This window comes from Chiloscyllium plagiosum, unplaced genomic scaffold (assembly GCF_037043375.1).
Source record: "Chiloscyllium plagiosum isolate Xiang-an unplaced genomic scaffold, Cpla_swu_hap1 HiC_scaffold_27, whole genome shotgun sequence".
NCBI classification, from domain to species: Eukaryota; Metazoa; Chordata; class Chondrichthyes; order Orectolobiformes; family Hemiscylliidae; genus Chiloscyllium; species Chiloscyllium plagiosum.
In genome coordinates, this window is record NW_028270165.1 from 10,415,556 (window position 1) to 10,443,255 (window position 27,700).

Below are 27,700 nucleotides of genomic sequence, written 5' to 3' on the forward strand. Positions count from 1 at the left end.
GGCAACTCATTCCATACCCGTACCACCCTCTGTGTGAAAAAGTTGCCCGTTCGGTCTCTTTTATATCTTTCTCCTCTCACTCTAAACCTATGCCCTCTAGTTCTGGACTCCCAACCCCAGGGAAAAGACTTTGCCTATTTACCCTAACCATGCCCCTCATAATTTTGTAAACCTCTATAAGGTCACCTCTCAGCCTCCAACATTCCAGGCAAAACAGTCCCAGCCTGCTCAGCCTTACCCTATATCTCAAATCCTCCAACCCTTACAACATCCTTGTAAATCTTTTCTGAACCCTTTCAAGTTTCACAACATCATTCCAATAGGAAGGAGACCAGAATTGCACGCAATATTCCAACAGTGGTCTAACCAATGTCCTGTACAGTCGCAATAAAGGAAAGCATACCAAACGCCTTTTTCACTATCCTATCTACCTGCGACTCAACTTTCAAGGAGCTATGAACCTGCACTCCAAGGTCTCTTTGTTCAGCAGCACTCTCTAGGACCTTACCATTAAGTGTATAAGTCATGCTAAGATTTGTTTTCCCAAAATGCAGCACCTCACATTTATCTAAATTAAACTCCATCTGCCACTTCTCAGCCCATTGGCCCATCTAGTCAAGATCCTATTGTTTAGGTCCCTAGTAGTTTTCTGACTCTGCTAAAATCAAACCCTCTTTGCTGTCCACTACACCTCCAATTTTGGTGTCATCTGCAAACTTACTAACTGTACCTCTTAGGTTCACATCCATTTCATTAATGTAAAAGACAAAAAGTAGAGGACCCAGCACCAATCCTTGTGGCACTCCACTGGTCATAGGCCTCCAGTCTGAAAAACAACCCTCCACCACCACCCTCTGTCTTCTACCTTTGAGCCAGTTCTATATCCAAATGGCTAGTTCTCGCTGTATTCCTTGAGACCTAACCTTGCTAATCAGTCTCCCATGGGGAACCTTGTCGAATACCTTACTGAAGTCCATGTAGATCGCATCTACCGCTCCGCCCTCATCAATCCTTTGTTACTTCTGTAAAAAACTCAAGTTTGTGAGACATGATTTCCCAAGCACAAAGCCACGTTGACTATCCCTAATCAGTCCTTATCTTTCCAAATACACATATATCCTGTCTTTCAGGATTCCCTCCGACAACTTACCCACCACCGAGGTCAGGCTCACTGGTCTATGGCTCCCTGGCTTGTCCTTGCCACCCTTCCTAAACAGTGGCACCACGTTTGCCAACCTCCAGTATCCAGCACCTCACCTGTGACTCTCAATGATACAAATATCACAGCAAGAGACCCAGCAATCACTTCTTTAGCTTCCCACAGAGTTCTCGGGTACACCTGATTAGGTCCTGGGGGTTTTTTATCCCTGCTTCCACGAAGAGAGAAATATCCTGCAGTCTGCAGTGGCCATTTTAGAACCTAGGATTAAAACTGAAGTTCCGGCATCTTCCTTTTTGAAGATGAGAGGATGACGTCTCGTGTAGCTTTGCATGGATTGCAGAAAGACCATGTACATTACACGCAGTTAGATCACCTCACAATGTGGCATTCCACAACAAAGTCTGTTCCCTCACCTCAGTAGTCACAATGCAATATGTGGTCACTCAGTCAGCCACAAGTCGTGTTCTAGTCATGTGGTGCATCAATGAGCCCAGGACCCAGTCTGTGTCTCAGCTTGAGATCTTGTAATGGTGCAAATAATGAGTGTTTTTAATAAACTTCAAGACATCTGCCTCCACAAGAATCCATATTACATGGTGATGGGACGATTCTGCCCCTTAAACAAGGTTATACTGTCCTTGGTTTTGTTCAAGAAGGGTTGTAAAAGCAGTGGTGTGGAAAAGGCTAACAGACACTGCCTGAATCAACAACCAGAGGAAGCCTTTAGAGATTTTTTAAACACAGTTGCACAATGAAAGGGGAGTGGCCAGTTCTCCCAGCTCAGTTTTTTTTTCCCAGTTTGGTTTGGTTTTAGCAGAGTCAGAAAATTACTGGGGACCTAGACAAGCAGCTACAATGAAACTTGCTTTAATAGACATTATTTTGCCTGACTCCACTCTCTGAAATCTCTCCTACCTGTAAGAACCTGTGTTCAAATTTACCTTTTGCCAAGAGGTGTGTTCACAGGATGTTGCGAAATTGGAACAGCTTTGTTAAGTTGCAATAGTCAGTTGAGTTTTCATATAAGTTATTCTCAATTCTATTTTCTTTTGTTTGTGTTTCATCTGTAGTGTGCAAATAAATTGTTTTGTCTGAAACTGAGAGGTTTGACCAGCTGCATCAGTCCTGGAATATCCACTTCACTAAATAAATTTTGTGAAATTGCCTAAAAAAATAAATTAACAAGTTAGGGTGTGGCCTACATTCTTCACATTTTTTGAGGGGTTCTTGTCTGATCCGTAAAGGTCTGTGTTGCAGGGAAGTATTCAGACCATATCCTACTCTGTGGTGTTTGAGCCAAGAAACCACATCAATGTGGCCATAATTGGCAGCTATTGGGTACTATAAGCTGATGGCAATGCTGGTGGGTAACAAGTTAGTGACAGCTGTTATGGACCAGACCAGACCCATGCCCAGCCCCTTCTAAAGATTTTGAGAAAGGACCCTAAACCCTCTCTTTCTTAATTTAATAGCAGATTTGAAATGTCATCTTCCAGAAGTGATGTGTTGTGAAGTTGGATAGAGTACAGAGGAAACTTAATTATCTGAATATTGGATTATCCGAAGAAGATCTCAAGGTCCCGATAGAAACATTACATCAAAGAGGTGTTTCAACATTGATTGCGCCTTTTGTTTATAATGATTAAAAATGCACTCAGCTTACTAAAATGCTGTCAACAATCCTGGATATCTATGGGAGCCCAGGCACCATCTCCCAATGACTGACTGCTTGGCTTCTCTCTCTCCCACACTTCCCCTGAAGTTCTATACAGGCGAGTACCCTCAACTTCCCTTTCCCAGATAATCTCTCCAATATTATTGTTAGCGCGAATGAAATGATATTAGTCCGAGCCCAGAGTGCAGTTCAACAATCGGTAACGTTTATTGCTACAGTAACGCCGGCGGAGACCAACCGAGGTCCGAATCTCAGCCGCTCTCCTGTTCCTGCACGCTGCTACATATTATATACTTTTAGTTGTCAGGATGTGTGGAATTTGAGGATGAATGGGATGATAGTTCCCCATCATCACTGGAGTAGGTGTAAATAGAATGTTTCCTGCCATCCCAGGAGAGTTGCAGGGCACGCACAAAAGGGTGCTAATTGGTTTATGTAAAACGGGTCTGGGTATTATCTGCTTGTCTCTCTCTGTGAGGGCAGCCCCCTTTGTTCCCTTGGGGTGTTGGTGTGTATTGGTCTGTCCGTTCCTGTGTGGTGGATGCCTGTCCTTTGTGTCAGGGTGGGTCCGTATCAATGGGTATGGGTGTGTTTCAGTCAGTCTCTTGATGTGATTAGGAGATGGGTTTCCATATTAATTAATTCCGGAGTTTTGGTCTATGAGTCATGGGTAGTGTTGGTATAGTGTGGATTTTATCTGTCATCTGTCTCCCATCTCCCGGTCACGTGGGCGGACCGGCAGCTGCTGAGTTCTGTGGGTTTAAAGCTGCGACTGCTGTTTAAAACACAAAATGAATTCTTATAGTTTCCTGATGTAGGCATAGTCCCGTGGCAAAAGCAGGGCGGCTCTGATGCCCGCTTGCATTATCCTGTACAGGGCAAAGGTGGAACCTGTTGCGAATAAAAGTAGTGTGTGCACTATTTGAGACTTAAACCCCCCCACCCCCCCACCAACGGCAGCAGCATTCTTACTGTTGGTGTCCAGTCCGGCTGCTCCAGAGAGGGGATAGGGGGCCGGCGGGATACTCATGGGAGCTGATGGGGGCGGGGGGATGGGGGGGCGCCTGGGGCTTCAGAAATGCTGCAAGTCCCTTACACATAAAAGTGTGTGTCTGCTCAGAAACAAACCCTGAGACAGACAGAGGGAGCAAGGCAGGCAGAGCGAGGAAGAAGGAAACTTCAGAAAACTGTGCCCCACAGGACAGGCATTGAATCAATTAACTAAACAATCAGTTATCTGAATGAAATAGTGCCCGCCCATCTCGTTTGGATAATCGCGGTTCCTCTGTAATTGTAGGTTGGGTGGCAAGAATTTCGAATTTGGTGGTATGTGTAAAATTGCAAAATGGGGAAAGCATTGCGTGATCCCTTTAAAAGACCATGTGTTTTTTTCTGCAGATGTAGTTTACTTAAGTGTTGCATTTTGGGAAAGCCAAATCATGGCAGGACTTATACACTTAATGGTAAGATCCTGGGGAGTATTACTGAACAAAGATCTTGGGGCGCAGGTTCATAGTTCTTTGAAAATGGAGTTGTAGGTAGAATAGTGAAGAAGGTGTTTGGCACGCTCTCCTTTATTGGTCAGAGCATCGAGTATTGGACTTAGGAGGTCATGTTGCAACTGTACAGGACATTATACACACAGTATTCCAAAAGTGGTCTAACCAATCTCCTTGCTCTAGAAGGGATGTTGTAGATCTTTTCTGAACTGTTTCAAGATTCACAAGGAGGTTGCCAGGGTTTGAGCTACAGGGAGGGTCTGAATAGGCTGGGGCTGTTTTTCCTGGAACATTGGAGACTGAGGGGTGACCTTATAGAGGTTTATCAAATCATGTGGGACGTTGAAAGGATAAAGAGACAAGGTCTTTTCCCTGGGTTGGGAGAGTCCAGAACTAGAGGGCAAAGGCTTAGGGGGAGGTGGGGGAGGAAGCAGTTAGACTCCTAATTGCTTTTGGAAATAAAGGATTAAGAGGAGTGAATTCCTTTGGTATTTGTAATGATTTGGATAAGTACATGAATAAAAAAGGCTTAGAGGGATATGGGCTGGGAGCAGGCAGGTGGGACGAGTTCAGTTTGGGTTATGTTCAGCATAGGAGAAAGTGAGGTCTGCAGATGCTGGAGATCAGAGCTGAAAATGTGTTGCTAGAAAAGCGCAGCAGGTCAGGCAGCATCCAGGGAACAGGAGAATCGACGTTTCGAACATAAGCCCTTCTTCAGGAATCCTTCTTCCAGCAACATATCTTCAGCTTATGTTCAGCATAGACTGGTTGGACCGAAAGGTCTGTTTCCTTGCTGTTGGACTCAATGACTCTACAACTGCAAAGGTCCTAGAAATTTATTTCCAGCTTTTTAGGAGACCACTGTAAAGTTGACTCAATCTCAGGACTGAATTCACGTCATACCAATAACAGCTGAGTGAACCAATTGACCAATTTGAAGGCAGATCATAATGCCGAGGAATCAAGACTGGTGGTGAGCCACAGCAGCATCGCTGGCAGAATCCGACTGTTGGGAGAATTGGTGCCCCTGCAAGTTGCAGGACAACGTGAACCTCTGCCTGCACTCAGGGCAGGGGAACGGCCTCTCTCTGGTGTGGACACATTGGTGCCTCCTCAGGTCTGACGAGTCACCGATGGCCTTCCCGCACTCAGAGCGGGTAAACAGCCATTCACCCATGTGAACCCGCTGGTGGGTCAGCAGGTGGGAAGCCTGGGTAAAGCACTTCCCGCACTCAGGGCAGCTGAAGGGCCTCTCGCCCGTGTGGATCCGCTGGTGTCTCAGTAGGACAGAGGAATTGCTGAAGGCCTTCCCTCACTTTGGGCAGCTGAAGGACCTCTCCCCAGAGTGGAGCCCCCGGTGGGCCAGCAGAGTAGAAGAATCACTGAATGGTACGTCTAACATACGATGAATGGCTGAGGATCCTGGGATTGTATTCATTAGAGTTTAGAAGGTTGAGGGGAGATCTAATAGAAACTTATAAGATAATGCATGGCTTAGAAAGGGTGGATGCTGGGAAGGTGTTTCCATTAGGCAGGGAGACTAGGACCCATGGGCACAACCTGAGCATTAGAGGGGGTCAACTTAGAACAAAAATGAGGAGACATTTCTTCAGCCATAGAGTGTGGGCCTGTGGAATTCATTGCCACAGAGGACAGTGAAGGCCAGCATGTTAAATGTCTTCAAGGCAGAGATTGATAAATTCTTGATCTCGCAAGGACTTTCACATATTGTAATTGTACCAGCCTCCACCATTCCCACTGGCAGCTCATTCTTTACATTCACTACACTGTGAATTAAAAAGTTGCCCTTAGGTTTCTTTTCATTCTTGGCTCATCCACCTCACCCTAAGCTATTACCCTTTAGTTCTGGACTCCCGCAAACCCAGGGAAAAGACCTTGTCTATTTAACCAATCCATGCCTTACATGATTTTATAAATGTGTACAAATGCCTTCGGCACACTCGTGAAAACAGCACCAACCAATTAAGCTCAAACGCTCCAATTCTGGCAGCATCCTTGTCATCTTTTTTCACAACATCCTTCCGATAGGAGGGTGACCAGAACTGCACACAATATTCCAAAAGCGGCCTAACCAGTCTCAATGTAACCTCCCATCTCCAATGCTCAGAAGATTGGGAAAGTTGTCTTTTGTGGGTTTTGAAAATTGAGAAAGAATGGAGGGACAACCCGAACTTATGAGTGTCAGCTTGGAAGCACCAATGTCTCGGGTCCAGGGTGGGAATGGGGGAAGGAAGCCGAAATGCAGGAGCCAAGACAGAGGAAGAACAGAGGATGTAAAACTATTGCAGCTGGCTTGAAGCTGCAATGTGGATTATTGCATGCGCTGTACTTGTACCCGATGCATTTATTTGCGGGAATCGCTATCATCCGTCCCTCCTCGCCCGGGTATTTAAGCCAGATACCCGAGTTTGCAGAGGCTGCTCCCTCCCTAGATTCACTCCAGTTGATTCCCCCTTCCCTCTCTCCCTCCCAGGATGAGGAGTTGCCCAGAGGAGGGTGTTTCACATTGAAACTGATAGGGCCACTTCCGTGTTGTGATGTCATAATGGGCGGAGCTAGTCCGACAGCGGAACCCGACAACAGACGGAAAGAACTGAAAAAGTGTTGCTGGAAAAGCGCAGCAGGTTCGGCAGCATCCGAGGAGCAGGAGAATCGACGTTTCGGGCAGGAGCCCTTCATCAGGGTAGGTTAGTATGGCCGATAAACACTAACCAGAACTTCCTTGGGCATTAGCAGTAATTTAGCACGGCCGATCCACCCTAACCTGCACATCGCTGGACAGTGTGGGGAATTAAGCTCAGCCAAGGCCGGCGCTGCCACAGGGTGGAAGTCTTTCCCAGAAATAACAGTTGATGGTGCCCTCACCAAGATGGCCGCCCGCGCTCCCCGCCCCAAAACATGTCTGACCCTCACAAAGATGGCGGCCGTTGCCCCGGCAACCCGCGAGGTCCTTCCCTAGTGAAGTAAACACTGGGCCTGTGAGGATTTTATTCGAGGCCTCAGGCCTCCCCCTAGGAGTTTATAAACTCCCCAGTCTCCCTCCTCCCGCGGTTCCCAATCCTACCCTGTCTCACTGTCTCCTCTCCCCGGGGGCAGGAGCCTGGTCTTGGCGCTCGGGCCTGGCGACCTCCCCGGGATGTTTCTGAAACCTGGTCCTGTTCTGAAGGAGGATCACCGGACCCGAGACGGCTCCTCGGATTTCTCCCCACACATGCAGCCAGGGATGCTCAGCTTTTCCAGCGGCTCCTGTTCTTGTTCCTTAAGCCGCCGGCGCCATTCCTCTCCCACAAACAGTAACACTGCCTTTGTCCCGCTGCAGGACCTACACTGCACATGCGCCAGCTCTCAAGGGGCGGAGTTCCGGTGCATGACGTCTTCACCGGAGGGGGCGTGGTTGGAGGAGACGATGGGGGCGGGGCGATCGTTTTGCCGGCCCCCAGCCACATGAAGGGGTTTGAAAAACGTTTTGACTTTTTAAAAATCGTTTCAGCCTGCTCAGAAGTAGTATTCCAGACCTCTGGATGGGTGAAACATTGAACTTTCAAACATAAACAAAGGGATACTAAAAAAAATTAATTAAAATAGATGAGATAAATTACAAAAGAAACCTTGCACTAAAAATCAAAGAGAACAGCAAAAGCTTCTGTTGGTACAGTAAAGGGAACAGAGTCGCTAAGGTAAGTATTGATACCTTGGAAAATGAAAACGGTGAGTTAATGGGGGAATACTGAAATGGCAGAGATGCTAAATTAATACTTGTCCTCAGTTTTCATGTTGGAGGACAACAGAACAATTCCTATTGAAATGGACAAGTCAGAGGCTATAGAAAGGGGAGAACTTAAACAACCAACATAGATAGGGAAAAGGTACACAGCAAACTATTAGGATTGAGGACAGACAGGTCCCCTGGGCCTGATGGCCTACATCCTCGGGTCCTGAAGGAAGTGGCAGCAGAGATAGTGAATTCATTAGTTACAATATTCTGAAGATCTCTGAACATGGAAAAGATTCACTGAGTTTATTTAAGACTGTTACTACTATTATAGGACAAGCCAAAACAGAGAACAGCCAGGGAATTCCTAAAGGCATGGCACTCATCCACAGATTCAATCAATAAACACATCAACCTGGACCCAATATACTGACCACTGCAACGGACAGCTGGAACTGACAACCGGAAGCGGCAGATTCAAACCACTACAAATGCTGGAGGAAAGATCACAGAAGCGCTTCACAGGAGGCTCCCAAGCACTGAGGATGTCACCTAGACAGGGGACGAAACATCTGCAACACAAATTCCCAGCTCGGCGAACAGAACCACAACAACGAGCACCTGAGCTACAAATCTTCTCACAGACTTTGAACACCTTTTGTGTTTATCCTATCCATGCCCCTCATTTTTTTATAAACCTTCATACAGTCACCCCTTACCCTCTGAAGCTCCAGGGAAAACAGTCCTGGACCATTAAGCCTCTCCCAAATTCTCCAACCCTGGAAACATCCATGTAAATCTTTTCTGAACCCTTTCAAGGGTTTGGGGAAAAAGCAGGAAAAGGGGGTGATGAGCAGTCTTGATTGAATGGCGGAGCAGACTTGATGGGCTAAATGACCTAATTCTGCTCTTATATTTGTGAACTTTTGAACTCTGGAGCAGCCAGGACTTGAACCCGATCTAGAGTTAGGGTCACTACCTCTGCGCTACAAGACATCCATAAAAATATCAAATCCTCCAGTCTCCTGAGTCACAGGTGGGGATACTAACCACTATCCTACCGAGGATGCTGGACAGTTGCAAGATGGTGGAGATAGAGATGGAGAGTGGGTGGGTGTTTCAGGAACTATTATTGACATCATAGTCTGAATGGCCTCCTTATGTATTGTAACATTCTAAAACATTCTAAGCCAGCCAATGATCTGACCTGTGCCACACAAGCACAGTCCCCTGGGAAGTTACCAGAGGTATGTACGGGCTGTAGGAAGAGATCCAATTCCCTGCTTAATCTGGAATGTAATGCTCTCATGCATACCAGGGAGCGGTGATCCACTTGCTCCACATGTCATTCAAACCCAAATACATCATTGACTTCCTACTGGACAGAAAGGATTAAACTTCTCAGCAACAACTGCCTTAAAAAAAAATTCAATCTTTGCAGACGTAGCGAAAATCAGTTTTCCAAACTGTGGGCCAATATTACCGACCAGGTAACAATGGTTGCTGTGGGGCTCACAGTGATGACTGAGGAGCCGTCCTTTTAGATGCTCGGTTGTTTCTGTATTGTTTTATTAGATTAGATTCCCTACAGTGTAGAAACAGGCCCTTCAGCCCAACAAGTCCACACTGACTCTCTGAAGAGTAACCCATCCAGACCCATTGCCCTCTGACTAAGCCACCTAGCACAATGGGCATTTTAACATGGCCAATTCACCTGACCTGCACATCTTTGGACTGTGGGAGGAAACCGGAGCACCTGGAGGAAACCCTCGCAGACACGGGGAGAATGTGCAAACTCCACACAGACAGTCGCCCGAGGCTGGAATTGTTGATGGGCTTGGCCTCATGGACTGTTCTATGAAGCCAGATTTAAAAGAAGTTTTGAAAATCATGACGAAAATCATACCCAGAAAAGATAGTGAAAAACTGTTCACCATGGTAAAAGCATTGAGAATAAGAACGCAAATTTGAAGTTGATGACAAGAAAGAAAATGTGATGTGAGAAAGAAATTTCACACAGTAAGTAAATAGATCTGGAAGACATTGCATGGAGAAGTGGTTGAAGCAGGTTCAATTAAGGGCATTGGACAATTATTTGATGACAAGCAATGTACCAGTTTCCAAGGAAATGTCAGGAAAATGGCACAAGGTCAGAAAGCTCATTTAGAGAATTGCATGGACACAATGGGCTGAATGGCCTGCTTCTGTGATTTAGTATTTCAGTGGATCATAATTGCTTATCAGGTCTCCGTCAGTTATGAACATCAGGCTAACATCTGCTATTTTGTACGGTCAGTCAGGGAGGATCCGTCAGATTGATGTTGTATAATGATTCATGATTGGGGAACTGCAGGGATTGGGACTAGGACCCCAGGTATTCACAGTATATGTCAGTGATTTAGATGAGAAAACTAATTGGAATGTATCACAAATTGCAGATGACACAAAGCTGGGTGGAAGGGTGAGCTGTGAGGAGGATGCAGCGTTATTTGCACAGGCTGAGTGAGTGGGTAAATGTATGGCAGGTGCAGTTTAGTGTGGATAAATGTGAGGTTATCCACTTTGGTAGCAAAAATAGAAAAGCAGATTACTTCAATAACTGTAACCTGGGAGATGGGAATGTTCACCAAGTACTAATCCAAGATGGAGGACCGGAAAATTTGTGGCTGTAAGAGCTGCTCTTTTTTAAAGATATTTTCAGTGTTGGACGCGATTTCCTTGAATTCCAGGAGCAGCACTTACTGTTTTATATACTGTTGCATTGTTTTGGAACTTTGGAGTAAAAAAATCAAGTCAACAGCACTTTTAAAAGAGAGAAAGACAGCTAAAGGCAGCGAGCACATGGTCTGAAAGAGAGAGAGATAGAGAAAATCCTACACTGCTAGCTGACACAGCAGTGAATCTATGTAGTTACTGCCTTTGTTGTTTGAAATCATGTATCTCTGAACATTGGAGTGCGTCTAGGAAAAATTAACAAACACAAAATTCACAACTGGTCTTGGTGGAATCTGTGTGGGAGAGCTCACAGCACAGGAACAGATAAGTGCATAGTTTTTAATGTGTAGCCTTGCTGTAAGTCTGCGGTAGTGAATAGAGTGGGTTCTTTCTTGATTATTTGTTTTGAGATTTTAGAAGCTCACCAGCGGGTCCACAACAGGGAGCGGCCAATCACCTGCTCCGATGCAGGAAGAAATTCATTGATTCTTCCAGCCTGCAGACGCACCAGCGGGTCCACACTGGAGACAGTCTGCTCACCTGCTGTCAGTGTGGGAAGGGCTTTACCCCCTCCTCCCACCTGTGGAGGCCATTGCAGGGTGATTGAAGGAATGACAGCCGAGTGCCATTATCGACTGGACTATCAACCCAGCTTTGGGGACTCCTGGGTTCGAATCACACTGTGGCAGATGGCAGAATTCAAATTCAGTCAGAAATCTGGAGTTCAGAATCTAATGATGAAACCATATTCTGGGAAACAAATATCCCATGAGATTCACTCATGTCAGAGTCTGTCTGTATCCCAATTTTGAGTCAGACTGGTTCTATTTCCATCGTAGAATTTATAACATATTACATGGATAGACTGTCTGAAGATTGTGCGTTTTTTGAGCAAAATAGAATGTACTTGCAATTAAAATCCTGCAATTGCAAATTCACACCATAGACTGATGTGTGTGTCTGCATGAGAGAGTGTGTGTTTGTGTATGTGCGTGCTTGGTAAAGTGTGTGAGTAATGGAGTATAAGCCTGTGAGAGGGTGTGTGCATGTGTGTGTGTCTGAGAGCGAGCATGAGTGTGAGAGTGAGAGAGAGAGAGTGTATAGTGTAGTGGGGTCACCTGTAGTGAGACATGAACCCAATGTCCCAGTTGAGGCCACCCTAAATTTGGCTATCAGCCTCTGCTCAGCTACCAGAAACGATTAAGCAGTTACTCAACACATATTGGAGAGGGCAGGGTGGGCCTTGTCTTTCGATTTGCAGAAGTTGAGACGCTCTGGATACTGTGATCCAGGGCAAGCACAGGCTGGAGGACCTTCGGCTCAGAAAGATGCAGCCGGAAGCCGGGCTGCAGACACGTTGGGGGAAAAGGGGAAAGTTAACTGGACACTTTATTCTGGGAGATGGTCATTCCTCTACGGACAAAGCCTTCTGACTGGGTCAGTGGACAGGGTCAGGAGGATGTCAGCACAAGTCAGACAGATAAAGGGGATCTGAGAGAGGTCTGCACGAGCGAGGCTGCTTGGTGGGAGTAAGAACAATGTTGGGGAGGGGGCAGTGGTGGTCAGGGAGAGAATAGTGGCAGGGATTGTCACCATTCTCTGCAGTTGGCAGCAGAAGACCAGTTTGCATCAGTGTCTGCCTGGCGCCAGGATTTGGGAACCGGTGTGCTCAGGGCTGGAGAAATGGAAAAGGGAAGTTGCAGCAGGCGTGGTCTAACAATGTCAGGAGGAGAGAGCCGCTGCTGAAGGCTCATGAGAAGTCAGAAGCTACAAAGACAAAGCAGAACTTCAAAGCTCTGGGTGGCATGGTGGCTCAGTGGTTAGCACCACTGCCTCACAGTACCACGGACTTGGGTTCAATTCCACTCTCATGCAGCTCTCTGTGTGGACTTTGGCATGTTCTCACCTTTGTGTCTGCGTGGGTGAACTCTGGATGCTCCAGTTTCTTCCGACATTCTAACCATCTGAAGTTTAGGGTGGATTGGCCATGCTGAAGTGTCCAGGGATCTGCAACCTAGGGTGGGTTAACTATGGGGAACTGCAGGGAAAATGGGTGGGATGCTGTTTGGAAGGTCAGTCTGAATTTTATGGGCCGAATGGCCCGTAGGGATTATATGAATCTACCGTCTTAGCCATGTGTCTATTGAGAAACGACTGCCCCCAAGTCTGCTGTGGATGGAGTGGGTTCCAGTTCATGGATCACTGACACCATTCTGGGTAAGGTGGGATTTGAGCTGTCACTTCCCCAATCCACTGTCCCCATGCATTCTCTCTCTCCTTACAGTCTGCACTCACCAAATCTCTCTGCCCAGCCATTCTCTCTCTCTCTCCCCCTCATTTTCTGCCCCCCATTCTCTGTCCCCAAGTCTTTCTCCTCCCCTCCACCCTCTGTCTCCTGTCCATTTTCTCGCTCTCTCCCCCTACCCTCTGCTCCCCTATCCATTCTCTCTCTCTCTCTCTCTCTCCCTCTTCCCCCCCACCCTCTGCACCCCTGTCCATTCTCTCTCCCTTCTACCTTCCCCCCATCTTTTCTCCTACCTCGAGCCCTCTTTGATTGCTGTATCAAGCCCTTCTCGGGAAAGAGAGAGAATGAATGGTGATGACTCAACCTGGAAGACAGGGGAGCACAAGAAATGGCTGATCTTTAAAATTGAGAACAGCTGAAATGATATATTCAGAAACATCGTTAATGTCTAAAAGCATAAACCTGCAAACATGTTTCTGAAACTTGCATTGAACTCGGCGGGTAGAGTCATACAGCACAGAAACAGACTCTGCAGTCCAGCTCACCCATGCTGACTGGATATCCTAAATTAATCTCGTGACCCATTTGTCAGTATTTGACCCATATCTCTCTCAACCCTTCCAATACATATATCCAACCAGATGCCTTTTAAATGTTATAATGGTACCAGCTTCCATCACTTCCTCTGGCAGCCCATTCCACACACGCACACCCTCTGTATGAAAAAAATACAAATCTATGCCTTCCTCACTCCCTCGTTTTATCTGTACTGATACCTTCGGGGATCTCTGGACATGGACAGCAAGGTTCCTTTGTTCCTCAGCACTCTGTAGGGACCTACTATTTATTGATTACTTTCTTCCATTATTACATTTCCCAGAATGCCTGGAGATTAAATTCCATCTCTCTGCCCCATTTACCAGCTGATTGGTATCAAAGTGTAGCCGGAGACCATCCTCCTCACTATCAATACCACCACCTTTCCAGAGTTTACTCCTAAACAGAGGAGGGCAGCACTGTCTCCGGCTGAGCAGTGGGAATTGTGTGTGTGTGTGTTGTGGGGGCTTGGAAACTTTGCAAGCTCCCTTTCCTTCATTTTTTATTTTCCCCAAATCCATGCGATTTGAGTTTTTATAACAGAAAACAGCACAGGGTTTAATTTTAACTTCCCACTGGCTGAAACTTTGTCCTCCCCTCTAACGTCTGAGAGTAAAACACTTTCCTTCCCCTCCCCTCCCTCCATGTGTAACACAGAGTTGTGGGATTGGCACCTGTTGTTATTTTGTGATCTATTCCAAATGAAATTTTATCTCTGCGCAGGCACAAGTGACAAGTCTGTTTTTGTGCTTTCTGCGAGATCAGGCTAGCAGCTTTTAAACCCTTATGTTAAGCAGCAGAAGCAAACAGCAATTGTATTTTGAGAGTGGTAATTCTAGCCCTGGTAATCCTGTTGGGTCAACAGAGAGAGAGGGAAAGGATGTCACATCTAAAGTGCATACAGAAGAGTTGTTACACTTGTTCAGTCAGTTGAGTTGGTTCTGCCCTCAAAACTGACTGGATGTTGCTTTTCATGGATCATAATTAAACTACAACGGAACACATTAAATTCAAGGAATTCAATTGAAAGGGCAGTTTGAGTGAATAAATGGAAAACTGCTTAAAGATTGGCTCCTGGTCTTTTACTTCACCAATTAGAAGTTGTTGGTTTGACAGCTCTCCTAATCATAGAATCCCTACAGTGTGGGAGCAAGCCATTTGGCCCATCGAGTCAACACTGACATCCCAAACAGCATCCCATCCAGACTCACAAAAATGTACACCGCATGTGTGCAGAGAAGGGGATGCTGGGAGTGAGTGGGATGCTTTCACCACCACCATCTCCCTCCAAGACCCAAACATCCCCACAGCACCACCTATCCATTCCTCCAACACCACAGTGCCTCTGGCCTTACCCCCTGCCAACCACAGTGCCACTGTCCATTCTCCCCGCCACCCACAGCGCCCCCCCGTCCATTCTCCCCGCCACCCACAGCGCCCCCCCCCGTCCATTCTCCCCGCCACCCACAGCATCCCCTGACCATTCTCCCTGCCACCCACAGCACCCTGTCCATTCTCCCCCACCAGCTACGCACGACCTGCCCATTCTCCCCTGTGGCACCCACAGCACCCGTATACATTCTCCCCTGCCATTCATGGCTCCCCCCTCTCCATTCCCCCGTGCCACCCACGGCACCCCTGTCCATTCCCTCGCCACCCCCAGCACACCGTCCATTCTCTCTCTCTTTCTTTCTCTCAACCCCACCCTCTGCATCCCTGTCCAGTCCCTCTTCCCATCTTCTGACTCCCCATGCATTTTCTCTCTCCCCCAAATCCTCTGCTCTCCATCCCTCTGTTCCCCCATATATTCTCTTTCTCCACCTACGTTCTGCCCTCTGTCCATTCTCCTGCCATCCACTGACTCCCATCTATTCTCTCTCCCCTCACACTCTGCACTCCACTCTTTCTCTACCCCACAATGCTCTGTACCCCATTCTCTCTTGGCCCCCTCCACCATTCTCTGCTGCCCCATTCTCTCACTTTTCCCACTACCCTTTGCCCTGCAGGTCTTTCTCTTCCCCCCCCCCCACTAACCTCTGCCCCCCAATCTTTCTCTAACCCCACCCTCTGTTCCTGCTCATTTTCTGTTTCTCTACACACCACCCTCTGCCCTCTCATCCATTCTCTCTCTTTTCTCCCCATCCTTTCTCATTCTTCGAGCCCTCTTTGATCACTGTATCAAGGCCTTTTCAGAAGAGAGAGAGAATAGATGGTGATGACTCAACTGGGAGTCAGGACGGGTGACAAATGGCTGATCTTTAAAATTGAGAATAGCTAAAATGATACATTCAGAAACATCATTAAAGTCTGAAAGCATGTTCAATTTTTAAGAGCTGCTGAAATCTTCTGAAACTTGCATTGAAATAGGCGCAGTTAGGCCACAGCTCAGGACAGGCTGTAAGGGGTGAATGGCCTATTCTTAGTCTCATGAAATTGGTTCTGACTATGTCAAAATAGAGTCATAGATTTGTATAGCACAGAAACAAACTAAATTAATCTCGTGACCCATTTGCCAGCATTTGGCCCATTTCCCTCTGAATCCTTCCTATTCATAGCCCTATGAGAATGCATTTTAAATATTGTAACTGTACCAGCCTCCACCACTTCATTGCATACACATACCACCCTTTGTGCAAAAAGGGTCAGTAATCTTTCCCCTCTCATCCTCAACCTATGCCCTCTAGTTCTGGGCTCCGCCCCCCCAAATTTGCGGAAAAGACATACAAAAGTTGATCAGCCAGACAAAATGCAAAAGCAATAAAATGTCGAGCCACGGGGGAACAAAATTGTTGTTCTACCTTTGTTTTCCTATTTGCATTTGGAGACTTAAACTCTGTCCGTAAAACTAACATCCCCACAAGAGTATATTGCCAATATTTGCTGGCGTCAGCAACGCAGTGCGCATGCTCATCGCTGCCCAAACGAAAGGCGCGCGACCTGTTTTTGATGGACCAATCGGAAGCCCTGGAGGACCAGAAGGAGATTGGTCTTCCTGCCAATCAGAACCACCGCATTGTCTGAATGCGGAAGTTGGACCACGAGCCTCTGAGGAGAAAGTGAGGTCTGCAGATGCTGGAGATCAAAGTTGAAACTTTATTGCTGGAACAGCACAGCAGGTCAGGCAGCATCCAGGGAACAGGAGATTCGACGTTTCGGGCACAGGCCCTTCTTCAGGATTCCTGAAGAAGGGCCTGTGCCCGAAACGTCGAATCTCCTGTTCCCTGGATGCTGCCTGACCTGCTGTGCTGTTCCAGCAATAAAGTTTCAACCACGAGCCTCTGAAGCTGATGCTCGTGCTCCTCTCTTTGGAATGTGGATTGAGCTTCACCCCAGACTCCAACCTCCTTTCTCCGTCCAACATCTGTGAGTATGGTAGTCTCTTTTCTCACCCACTTTTTCCATTTCACATTTTTTTCAATTTGGGGTTCGGTTGTTGGCTTGCGGCAACTGAAATGAAAAGGAGTGAATCCAGGCAGAGACATACACTGGAAAAATTGGTCCAGGTCTGTGTCTCAATTGGCAAAATACACCGGCAGGAGACTGCAAGAACACACTAAGCCAGCCAGCACAAGGCGATGTTTTGGGTGTAAAACTTCTTCGTGGCGGAGGGGGAGAGTGTTGAGGGAACTGTAGACGGGGCATTAAAATGGGTGGTGACTGGGAGGACCCGTCCGTCTCTGCGGACCCGGCCGCGATGCTCGGCGAACCGTTCCTCAAGTTTACTCTTGGTCTCCCCGATGTAGAGAAGTCCACAGTTGACAAACACATGGCAAATACAGTAGCACAATGTGAAGTTATAGCATTTGCTGCCAAAAAAAGCAGAAAGGAGGTGCATTATTTAAATGGTGATATATTGGGATGTGGATAAAGTGAGAACTGGTGATCAGAGTCGAAAAATGTGGTGCCGGGAAAACACAGCAGGTCAGACAGCAACGGAGGAGCAGGAGAGTCGCCGTTTTGGGCATGGGTCTTTCATCAGAAATGGGCGTACAAAGGGGCCTCAGCGTCCTCCTACACCAATCACTGCCAGTTGTCAGACAGGAGCAACAAGAAATCAGCAAGGCAATGGTACATTAGCAAGAAAAATTGAGTTCAGAAGTTAACCAACCTCTGGACTTCTGGTCCCTCTCCTGTGACTATTGATTTACAGATATCTCAGCAAGGGGCCCAGCAATCACTTCCCGAGCTTCCCACAGAGTTCTAGGGGCACCTGATAAGGTCCCAGGTATTTATCCACCTTTGTGTTTCGAGACATCCAGCACCACTACCTCTGTAATATGGATATTTTTCAAGATGTCACCATCTATTTTCCTACAGTCTATATCTTCCATAACCTTTTCCACAGGAAATACTGATGCAAAATACTCATTTAGTATCTCCCCCATTTTCTGCGGTTCCACACACAATCCACCTTGCTGATCTTTGAGGTGCCCCATTCTCTCCCTAGTTACCCTCTTGTCCTTAATGTATTTGTAAAAACCCTTTTGATTCTCCTTCACCCTATTTTCCAAAGCTATCTCATGTCCCCTTTTTGCCCTCCTGATTTCACTCTTAAGTATACTTGTTTATACTTCGTACCTTTTTATACTCTTCTAAGAATTGACTCGATCTATCCTGTCTATACCTGACATATGCTTCCTTCTTTTTTGAATCAAACCCTCAATTTCTCTAGTCATCCAGCATTCCCTACACCTATCAGACTTTCCTTTCACCCCAACAGGAATATAACACCTCTGGTCTCCTCATTATCTCATTTATGCAGGCTTCCCCTTTTTCAAGCCGTCCCTTTACCTGCGAACATCTGCCCCCAATTAGCTTTTGAAAGTTCTTGCCTAATACTGTCAGACTTAGGATTCCTCCAATTTCGAACTTCAACTTTTAGATCTGGTCTATCCTTTTCCATCACTATTTTAAAACTAATAGAATTATGGTCGCTGACCCAATGTGCTCCCCCACTGACACCTCTGTCACCTGCGCTGCCTTATTTCCCAAGAGTAAGTCAGGTTTTGCACCTTCTCTAGTAGGTACATCCACATACTGAATCAGAAATTTTCTTGTACACACTTAAATTCCTCTCCAACGAAATCCTTAAACCTATGGCAGTCCCGGTCTATGTTAGGACAGTTAAATCCCCTACCATAACCATATAAGGGGAAATAAGGGTCTAAAACTGGGCACAATCCTCCAGGTCCGGCCTTAGCAATGCCATGTATAGTTGCAGCAACATTTCCTTACCTTTTGTATTCTATTCCTTTAGCTATCAAAGCCAACATTGCATTCACTTTCTTTCTGATCTACTGTACCTGCATGCTAGTTTTCTGTGACTCATTAATGAGGATACCCAGATCCCTCTGCACCAGAGCACCCCAAAGTCTCTCCCATTTAGACAGTAGGTCACCTTTCTTTTTTTGACCAAAATGCATGATCTCACACTTATCCACCTTAAACTCCATCTACCACATTTGGGCCCACTCTCCTAACTTATCTATATCCATTTGTAAGGTTCTTATTTCCTCATTGCAATTTACCGTCCCACCTATTTTTGTGTCATTTACAAATTTGGCAAAAGAGCCTTTTATCCCTGTATCCAAGTCACTAATGTGGATTGTAAATAGCTGGGGTCCAAGGACCCTACCCTGTGGCACCTCACTAGTTACATCTTGCCGTCCAGAAAAAAAGCCATAGATTCGGTGTCTGTCTTCTGCCGATCAGCCAGTCACCTATTGAAGCTGATAAATTACCCCTAATCCCATATGATCCCACCTGTGAAGTAACTTTTTGTGTGGCACTTTAGCAAATGCCTTCTGAAAGGCCAGATATATTAAATCTACAGGATCACCGTTATCCTCTTTGCTTGTTACATCTTTGAAGAACTTAGTCAAATCTGATTTGCCCTTCATAAAACCATGATGAATGGAGTTTTGACTTTCAAAACGTTCTGATATTGCTTCCTTGATAATTGATTCTAACAACAGGTGTTCAACTAACTGGTCTGCAATTTCCCACATATTGCCTCCCTCCCTTTTTGAATACAGATGTTACATTAGCATTTTTCAAATCCACTGGAACCATCGATATAGGAGTAGAAATGAGGCCATTCAGCCCATCTCCACCATGGATGACTGGTTTCTCAACCCCATTCTCCCACTTTCTCCCCATAACCTTTGATCACCGTGACAATCAACAACCTACCTATCTCAGTCTTAAATAAACTCAATGAATCTTTCTCACATCTAGAGAAGTTTGGAATATTATAACTAATGAATCCACCATCTCCACCACACTTCCTCATGTATTTTTAAGAAACTATGAACCTAGACTCCAAGGTCTCTTTGTTAAGCAATACTCCCAAAGACCTTATCATTATGTGTTGAAGTCCTGCTAAGATCAGCCTAAATTGGACAACTGCATGATGCATCTCGGGCCATAGTCTGGGGTGTGGATTACCAGGTGCTGGGGATTTGTAAACTTTTAATCCCATCAATTTCTCCAACACCATTTCCCTACGACTACTCAATTCCTTCAGTTCTGCTCTCAATGGAACATGTGTTCCCCAACATTTTGGGGACGTTACTTGTGCCCTCCTTTTGTGATTATATCAGCAACATATGTGGTTAATTGGTCTGCCATCTTTGTTCCACATGAGAACTTTGCCGGTTTCTAATTGTAATTGTTTTCACCAATCCTTTTTTTTTCCCTCTTCGCATACCCCATTTTCCCCTTTTAATCAATCCTTTTGTTGAAACCTGAACTGCTCCCAGTCTTCAGATTAGCTGCTTTTTTTTAGCTAATTTGTATGCCACTTCTTTGGATCCAGTCCTGCCCATAATATCCCTTGTTCGCTGTGGCTGGGCCACCTTTTGTTTTATTTTTCAGACAGGATGGAACAACTATTGCAGTTACTCCAGGTGCTATCTAAATGTTTGTCATTTCTTTCAATAATGTGCCCTCGTTTGTTGCAGCCTTTTTGTGCCTGTAATTTCCTTGCTTTAGATTTAAGTCCCCAGTCTCAGTATCAACTCTGTTGCTCTCCATCGTAATGGAAAATTCTCACTCAGTTCTTCACTCTTCCGCAAGGGACCTCTCACAGCTACATTGCCAATTATTCCCTTCTCATGAAGGAATTAACATTTTGGAATTAAATTGCCATTGGCCAACAGAACCATTGCAATTTTTGGGAGATTGTGTGCAATTCGGGTCTCCCTCCTATTGGAAAGATGTTGTGAAGCTGGAAAGGGTTCAGAAAAGATTTACAATGATGTAGCCAGGGGGTGTGAGTGATAGGGAGAGGCCAAACAGACTGGGACTGTTTCCCCTTGCGTGCCGGAGGCTGAGAGGTGACCTTATAGACGTTTATAAAATCATGAGGCATGGATAGGGTAAATAGACAAGGCCTTTTCCTTGGGATGGGGGAGTCCAGAGCTAGAGGGTAACAGGTTCAGGGTGAGGGCTGTGGGATGGGGGCGCAGATTTAAAAGGGACCTCGGGCATCTTTTACATTCAGAGGGTGGTGCTTGCAACGAATGAGCTCCCAGAGAAAGTGGTGGAAGCTGGTACAATTACAGCATTTAAAAGGCATCTGGATGGGTATATGAATTGGAAGGGTACAGAGGAATAGAAGCCAGGTGCCAGCAAACGGGGCGATATTAATTTGGGATATCTGGTCGGCATGGACAAGTTGGACTGAGAGTTTCTGTGCTGTATATCTCTGACTCTGGCTATCCACTAGATATTTGCCACGTCTGTATGTTCAGTCTTTCTCTGGTGTCGGTGTCAAAGCCTTAATATCTCATTCCACTCCCACCTCCCGGGATGTTAACCATTTCGTGTCTGTTTTTTTCTCAAGAAGCTATATTGCAAGTTCAATCTGAATTTACACTTGTTTTACTCCCCAGAATCGGACCTGCTCACTCTCGGCAATATCCCAATGTTGTCGTGAAAGATATTAACTTTCAGGTGGAGTTATCCAAAATTCAGTGATGTCAGTCCTGACGTTTTTGCTTTTCTGCCCCTATAAGATGCTGAATCAGCACCTTCAGGAGAATTTGTTAGAGCAGAGTGAGAACAGAAGGGGAGAGAGAGTGGGATGGTGCTTTCAAATTTATGAAATAACAAAAGAAAAGAATGTTCAACGGCAAGTAAAATTCCTTGTTCTGAATTTCTACCCTGGACTAACAGTGACGACTTTTGTAATCTCTTTTAACAGAGTATTTGAAGATCTGAAGACGGAAGTTTCAACATCAGCTGATGAAGGGCTTATGCCCGAAACAGACTTTGCTGCTCCTCAGATGCTGCCTGACCTGCTGTGTTTTGCCAGTGCCGCACTTTCCGACTCTGACTATCCAGTGACTTCAATCCTCACTTTGATGTCAATGTCTGACAGTCATTCAATCCATTGAGACCGCAACAATTTTCAACTATGGATCTATGAGAAGGAGCAAAGCTTTTGGTTCCTGCTTGAGTGCGTTTTCAGTATCAGTGGGACTGGATGAGAGACCCGACTGTTGCAGCGCACTGAGTGTGCAGCCTGAAACAGATATACCGGCCTGGAAAGTGGAATTTACAGCAGGAAGGGCCTGTACACAACTTTGTGTGCAGCTGAAGCTTTAGCCATGAAGAAACCCGAGGAGTCCTGCCCTGTGGAGAAACCGTGGAAGTGTGGCAAATGCGGAAAAGGCTTCTGTTTCCCGTCTGTGTTGGAGACTCATCGGCGCAGTCACACCGGGGAGAGGCTGTTCTCCTGCCCTGAGTGTGGGAACGGCTTCGTCAATTCCTCCAACCTACTGACCCACCAGCGGGTCCACACGGGGGAGAGGCCATTCACCTGCCCTGAGTGCAGAAAGGGCTTTACCCAGGCCTCTGCCCTGCTGAGGCACCAGTGGGTCCACACGGGAGAGGCCCTTCAGTTGCCCAGGTTGTGGGAAAGCCTTCAGCGATTCCTCCAACCTGCTGAGACACCGGTGGGTCCACACCAGGGAGAGGCCGTTCAACTGCTCTCACTGTGGGAAGGGCTTCACCCGCTCCTCCCACCTGCGGAGGCACCAGAGAGTTCATGTGCCATCGCAAGGGGATTGAAGGAGTGATGACAGAGTACCGTTATTGACTGGATTATCAACCCAGTTCCGGAGATTCCTGGGTTCGAATCCCGCTGAGTCAGATGGCGGAGTTGGAATTTGGTCAGAAATCTGGGTTCAGAATCTTATGATGAAACTGTTTTCATGGGTGGGGGGAGCTGGAGAAAACCCCCATCTGATTCACTCATGTCCTTTTTAGGGAAGGAAACTGCCGATGTGGGAAAGGATTCACTCAGTCAGGACAGGAGAACGGCCTCTCCCTGGTGTGACTGCGGCAATGAGTCTCCAACACAGACGGGAAACAGAAGCCTTTCCCACAGTTGCCACACTTCCACGGTTTCTCCACAGGACGGGATTCCTCGGGTTTCTTCATGGCTAAAGCTTCAGCTGCGCACAAAATTGTGTACAGGCCCTCCCTGCTGTGAATTCCTCTTTCCAGGCCCGTATATCTGTTTCAGACTCCACACTCAGTGCGCTGTAACAGTAGGGTCTCTTATCCAGTCCCACTGATACTGAAAACCAGCTGCATCCTTTACCCGGTCTGGCCTTTGCGTGACTCCAGACCCATAGCAGTGTGGTTGACTCTACACTGCCACCCCCAGCAAATGAGTGCGGAGAAATGTACTTGGATACAGAGTGTGGGTTGAAATTGCTCAGTGAGGCAATACAGGTTCAGGCTGTACCAAGGATCCAATTACAAAGGGACAGCTTGGTGCTGACCAATAGTAAAGAAAGTGGGGGGTGGGAGAAGTGTGAGCACTTGGGCCTTTGAGCTGTTTAAAAGAAAAAGCTACATTCTCAACACCTTTTTGCTGGAGGGGATCTGCAGTTGTAACAAAGTTGGGTCGCAGTAAAGGTTACCTGAATTTACTGAAGGGCTCAGACTCTCATTGAATTGATTTATTGTCACGTGCGCCGCGATACAGTGAAAAGCTTTGTCTTGTGAGCAGTACAGGCAGATCTGAGTTAAGTAGCAAAGATATGTAAATAATAAATAAACAGCTGCAAAAACAAAAACACAGGTCCAGGCGAATGTTAAGATTTGAGAGTCCATTCAGTATTCTAATGACAGTGTGGTAGGAACTGTTTCAAAACTGGCTGGTGTATGTGTTCAGGTTTCTGTACTATACACCCCGATGGTAGAGGTTGAAGACAAACATTGCCAGGCTGTGATGGGTCTTTGAGAATGCTGGCAGCCTTTCCTTGACAGTGGGCCTGATAGATGGATTATATAGATGGGAGGTTGACCTTTGTGATTGTCTGGGCTTAGTTCACCACTCTGTGTAATTGTCTCTGATTTTGAATGGTACAGTTGAAAGCTTTGACCTCCAAGAGGTTTTTGTGTTAAAGCTGCTCATTTCTTTCAGCCTCCTGCACTAAGTTTCCAATGTCATGTATCAGATGGAGCAGTGAATGACTAGCTAATATCATTTGAAATTGTAAATTTTTCAGGAGTGCGGTTACTGCGTCATTTCATCGGCATTGTAATGTTCACAGACAGCACCGGGAGGTATGGGCTGTCTCCAGTAGAAATGATGTGGAGGAGCCAGTGTTGGACTGGGGTAGACAAAGTTAAAAACACAACACCAGTTATAGTCCAATAGGTTTATTTGGAAGCACTACCTTTCAGAGCGCTGCTCTTCATCGGGTAGCTGTAGAACAGGATCATAAGACACAATTTATAGCAAAAGATCACAGTGTCATGCAACTGATGGGATATATTGAACAAACCTAGAATGATAGTAAGTCTTTCATCTTTTAGAATGGGTTGCAGGTTTCAGTTCATTTATATATAAACCCCAGAACTACTTTTAAGTCCCCATTCTCAAATGTTTTATAAAGGTTTTATAAAAATAGGTGACATCTCAGCTCATGTAATGCATGAAAGGTGTGAGGTTCAAGTCTGTCTGTATCCCACTCTTGCTTGAATCAGACTGGTTCTATTTCCAAAGTAGAAATTTATAAAATGTTACATGGATTAACTGCCTGCAGATTGTGCACTTTTTGAGCAAAATTGAATGTATCTGCAAATGCAAATTCACCCCATAGACTATTATCTGTGTGTGAGTGTGTGTGTGTTTGCGTGTGTGCACGCTTGGTAAAGTGTGAGTGTGATTGGAGTATAAGTCTGTAAGAGGGTGAGTATTTTGGTTGGGGTGAGTGGTGCATATGTGTGTGTGTCTGAGAGACAGCATGTTTATGACAGAGTTGTGGATAAAAGCGAGGGGTTGCATTTTGCTAAAACAAGGGCAGGACTTGTACAGGTAATGGTAGGGCACTGGGTCGTGTAGAACAGAGAGACATGGTGGCTTTCAGGTACATTGTTCTTGAAAGGTGTATTGCTGGGACACAGGATGGTTAAGAAGGCATTTAGCAGCATTGCCTTCATTATTCACACCGTTGAGATAGGAGTTGGGACATCATGTTGAGGATGTCCAGGATGTTGGTGAAGCCACTTTGAGTACTGAGTACAGTTCTGGTCGCCCTGTAATAGGAAGAATACTATTGGAGGGGGTTTGGAAAACATTTTCCAGGATGTTGCCAGGACTGGAGGGATTGAGTTATGAGGAGAGATCGGAACTTTTTTCAGTGGAGCGCAGGAGGTTGAGGGGTGACCTTATTGAGACTTAGAAAATCATGAGTGGTGTCGGTAAGACAAATAGCAAAAATAGCGACAAGCATGGATAACACATAACATCAAGCTATTTAGAAGCACTGGCTTTCGGCACGAAACTCTTTCATCAAGTGGTTGTGAAGAATAAGATCATAAGGGACAGAATTTATGGAAAAACATTGCAGTGTCCTGCCACTGAAATGATATATTGAACAAACCTGGATTGTTAAGTCTTTTCAAATGGGTTGCAGGCATCATTAATATGTAAATCTCCAACTTCCTGTCAGGCACTTCTCAACATAACTTAAGGTTTTGTAACAAAAGATAACATCTCAGCTCAGACAAAGCATTAAATGTGTGAGGTCAGAGTCCAAACCTTGTTCTATTTCCAAAGTCAAATTTACAAAATATTATATGTATTTAATATGCCTGCAGATTGTGCATTTTTAAGCAAAATAGGATGTATCTGCAAATAAAAATTCACCCCCATGGACTTTTGTGTGTACGCGAGCGTGAGAGAGAGAAAGTCTACTTCCGTGCTGTACGTGTCTATCTCTATTTGATAAGATGCTTCATTTCTGGTGCAAATATTGTAAATCATAGCTGGGTACTAACAGTTCGATGTAAGGGAGAGAGAATCCTCAAATTGGGCACAATCAGAATCCTGGGAGAGCCCTATTTCTGGTTTGCTTCCTAATGAACAGACATTAAGCACTAGCACCTATTTATTTCTCATGTTGTTTCATTTTTCTTGTTTGATTCTCTGCTATGACTACACTTTTGCGTCTGGTTGGTTGAGAGACTGGGAGATTGTGCATTGGGCTTTGATTGACTGACTTTACACCTTCTGGAACAAAAAAATATTCAAAGAGGGGGTGGGGGTCAAAGCTTCAGCAGAAATCCAGTAGAGCTGAGAACAGACTGACATCTTATTCTGTGGGAACCGGGAGATCAGAGGACAGAGAAATGAGGACCTGAAATCAGAGCCGACACCAGACTACCTTGTGGTCAGTGCTTTGATTAGCAGTGGCAACCCTCTACCTTTACCTAGCTTACCATTTGACTACCCCCTCGATATTCAGGATCCAATCCTTGTCATCCTGAAGCCATGTCTCTGTAAGGAGTCTCGGATCATAATTATTCTCTTCAATGTGTGCAGACAATTCATTTACTTTTGTTACAGTGCAGCACACATGCAGAAACACCACTATTTGTTTCCATTTTTGTGATATTCAGAATCCAGTTTTGATTGCTGGTATATTTACTCTCCTTGTCCCTTTCTATCATTCTCTGATGTTCATTTCCCACATCACGACATTGCTCACTAGCCTTGATTTGGATTGACCAGGCAAAATTGCTCATCATGTCCAGGGATGTGCAGGTTAGGTGGGTTAGCCATGGGAAATGCAGGGTTATTGTTTCATCGTAATAGAAGCAGGAATAGGCCATTTGGCCCATCCAGCCTGCTCCGCCATTCATTAAGATAATGGTAAAACTGCCTATCGTCTCAACTCCTCCTCCCTGCATTATCCCAACTGTCCTTAATTAACCTACCATGCAAAAACCTAACCAACTGTGTCTTCAATATACTTAATGAGGCTGTCTCTACTGCTTCCTCGGGCAGAGAATTCCATAGATTGACTGACTACTATCCAGGAAAAATAGTTCCTCCTCATCCCTATCCGAAATCCAGTCCTCCAAATTATGTGGCCTAGTCTCATCCACCAGCAGAAATGTCTGGATAGGGTAGGGTTTCATCCCTACAGTGCAGTGAATTCCCACTTTCCACCAAAGTCCCGTACATAACTGGATATTAATCTACCTACATCTAGGTGGATAGGCTGGGACTTTTCTCACTGGAACACAGGAGGTTGAGGTAACCTTAGAGATTTATAAAATCATGGGGGGGGGGGGGGAGAGATGAGGTGAATGGTGGGTGTCATTCCCCACGGGTGGGGATTTTAAGATTAGAGAGCAAACTTTGAAGGTGAGAGGAGAAAGATTTTAAAAAGACTTGAGGGGCAGCATTATTTTTTTAAAGAGTGGTTTGTGTGTGGAATGAACATCCCGACACAGTGGTGGATGCAGGTACAGTAACAACATTTAAAAGACATTTGAATAAGTACATGAAGAGGAAAGGTTCAGTGGGATATGGGCCAAACACAGGCAGGTATGACTAGTTCAGTTTGAGAACATAGTCAGCATGGATTAGTTGGACTGAAGGGTCTGTTTCTATGCTGTATGACTGTGTACTGGTCTTAAAAGCCATTTTCTCACCTTCCCCCATAAACATCCTCCTCTTTGTTGTTCAAAAATCAGATGAACTCAGCCTTGAATATATTCAAAGATCCTGAAGAAGGGCCTGTGCCCGAAACGTCGAATCTCC

The 27,700-nt window shown here is 45.7% G+C and overlaps 2 protein-coding genes across 2 annotated transcripts in view; one reads left to right on the top strand and one right to left on the bottom strand.

Moving 5' to 3' along the window:
- The window catches only part of LOC148143075 (uncharacterized), a 111,246-nt gene extending 88,339 nt beyond the window's left edge, over positions 1 to 22,907 (top strand). The window contains 1 exon segment of the mRNA XM_087975779.1: positions 22,358 to 22,907. Within this exon segment, the coding sequence (XP_087831905.1) occupies positions 22,358 to 22,709 (352 nt within the window). The 3' untranslated portion in view covers positions 22,710 to 22,907.
- Positions 1 to 27,700, bottom strand: part of LOC148143074 (uncharacterized) — a 312,271-nt gene that overhangs the window by 138,673 nt on the left and 145,898 nt on the right. The window lies entirely within an intron of this gene.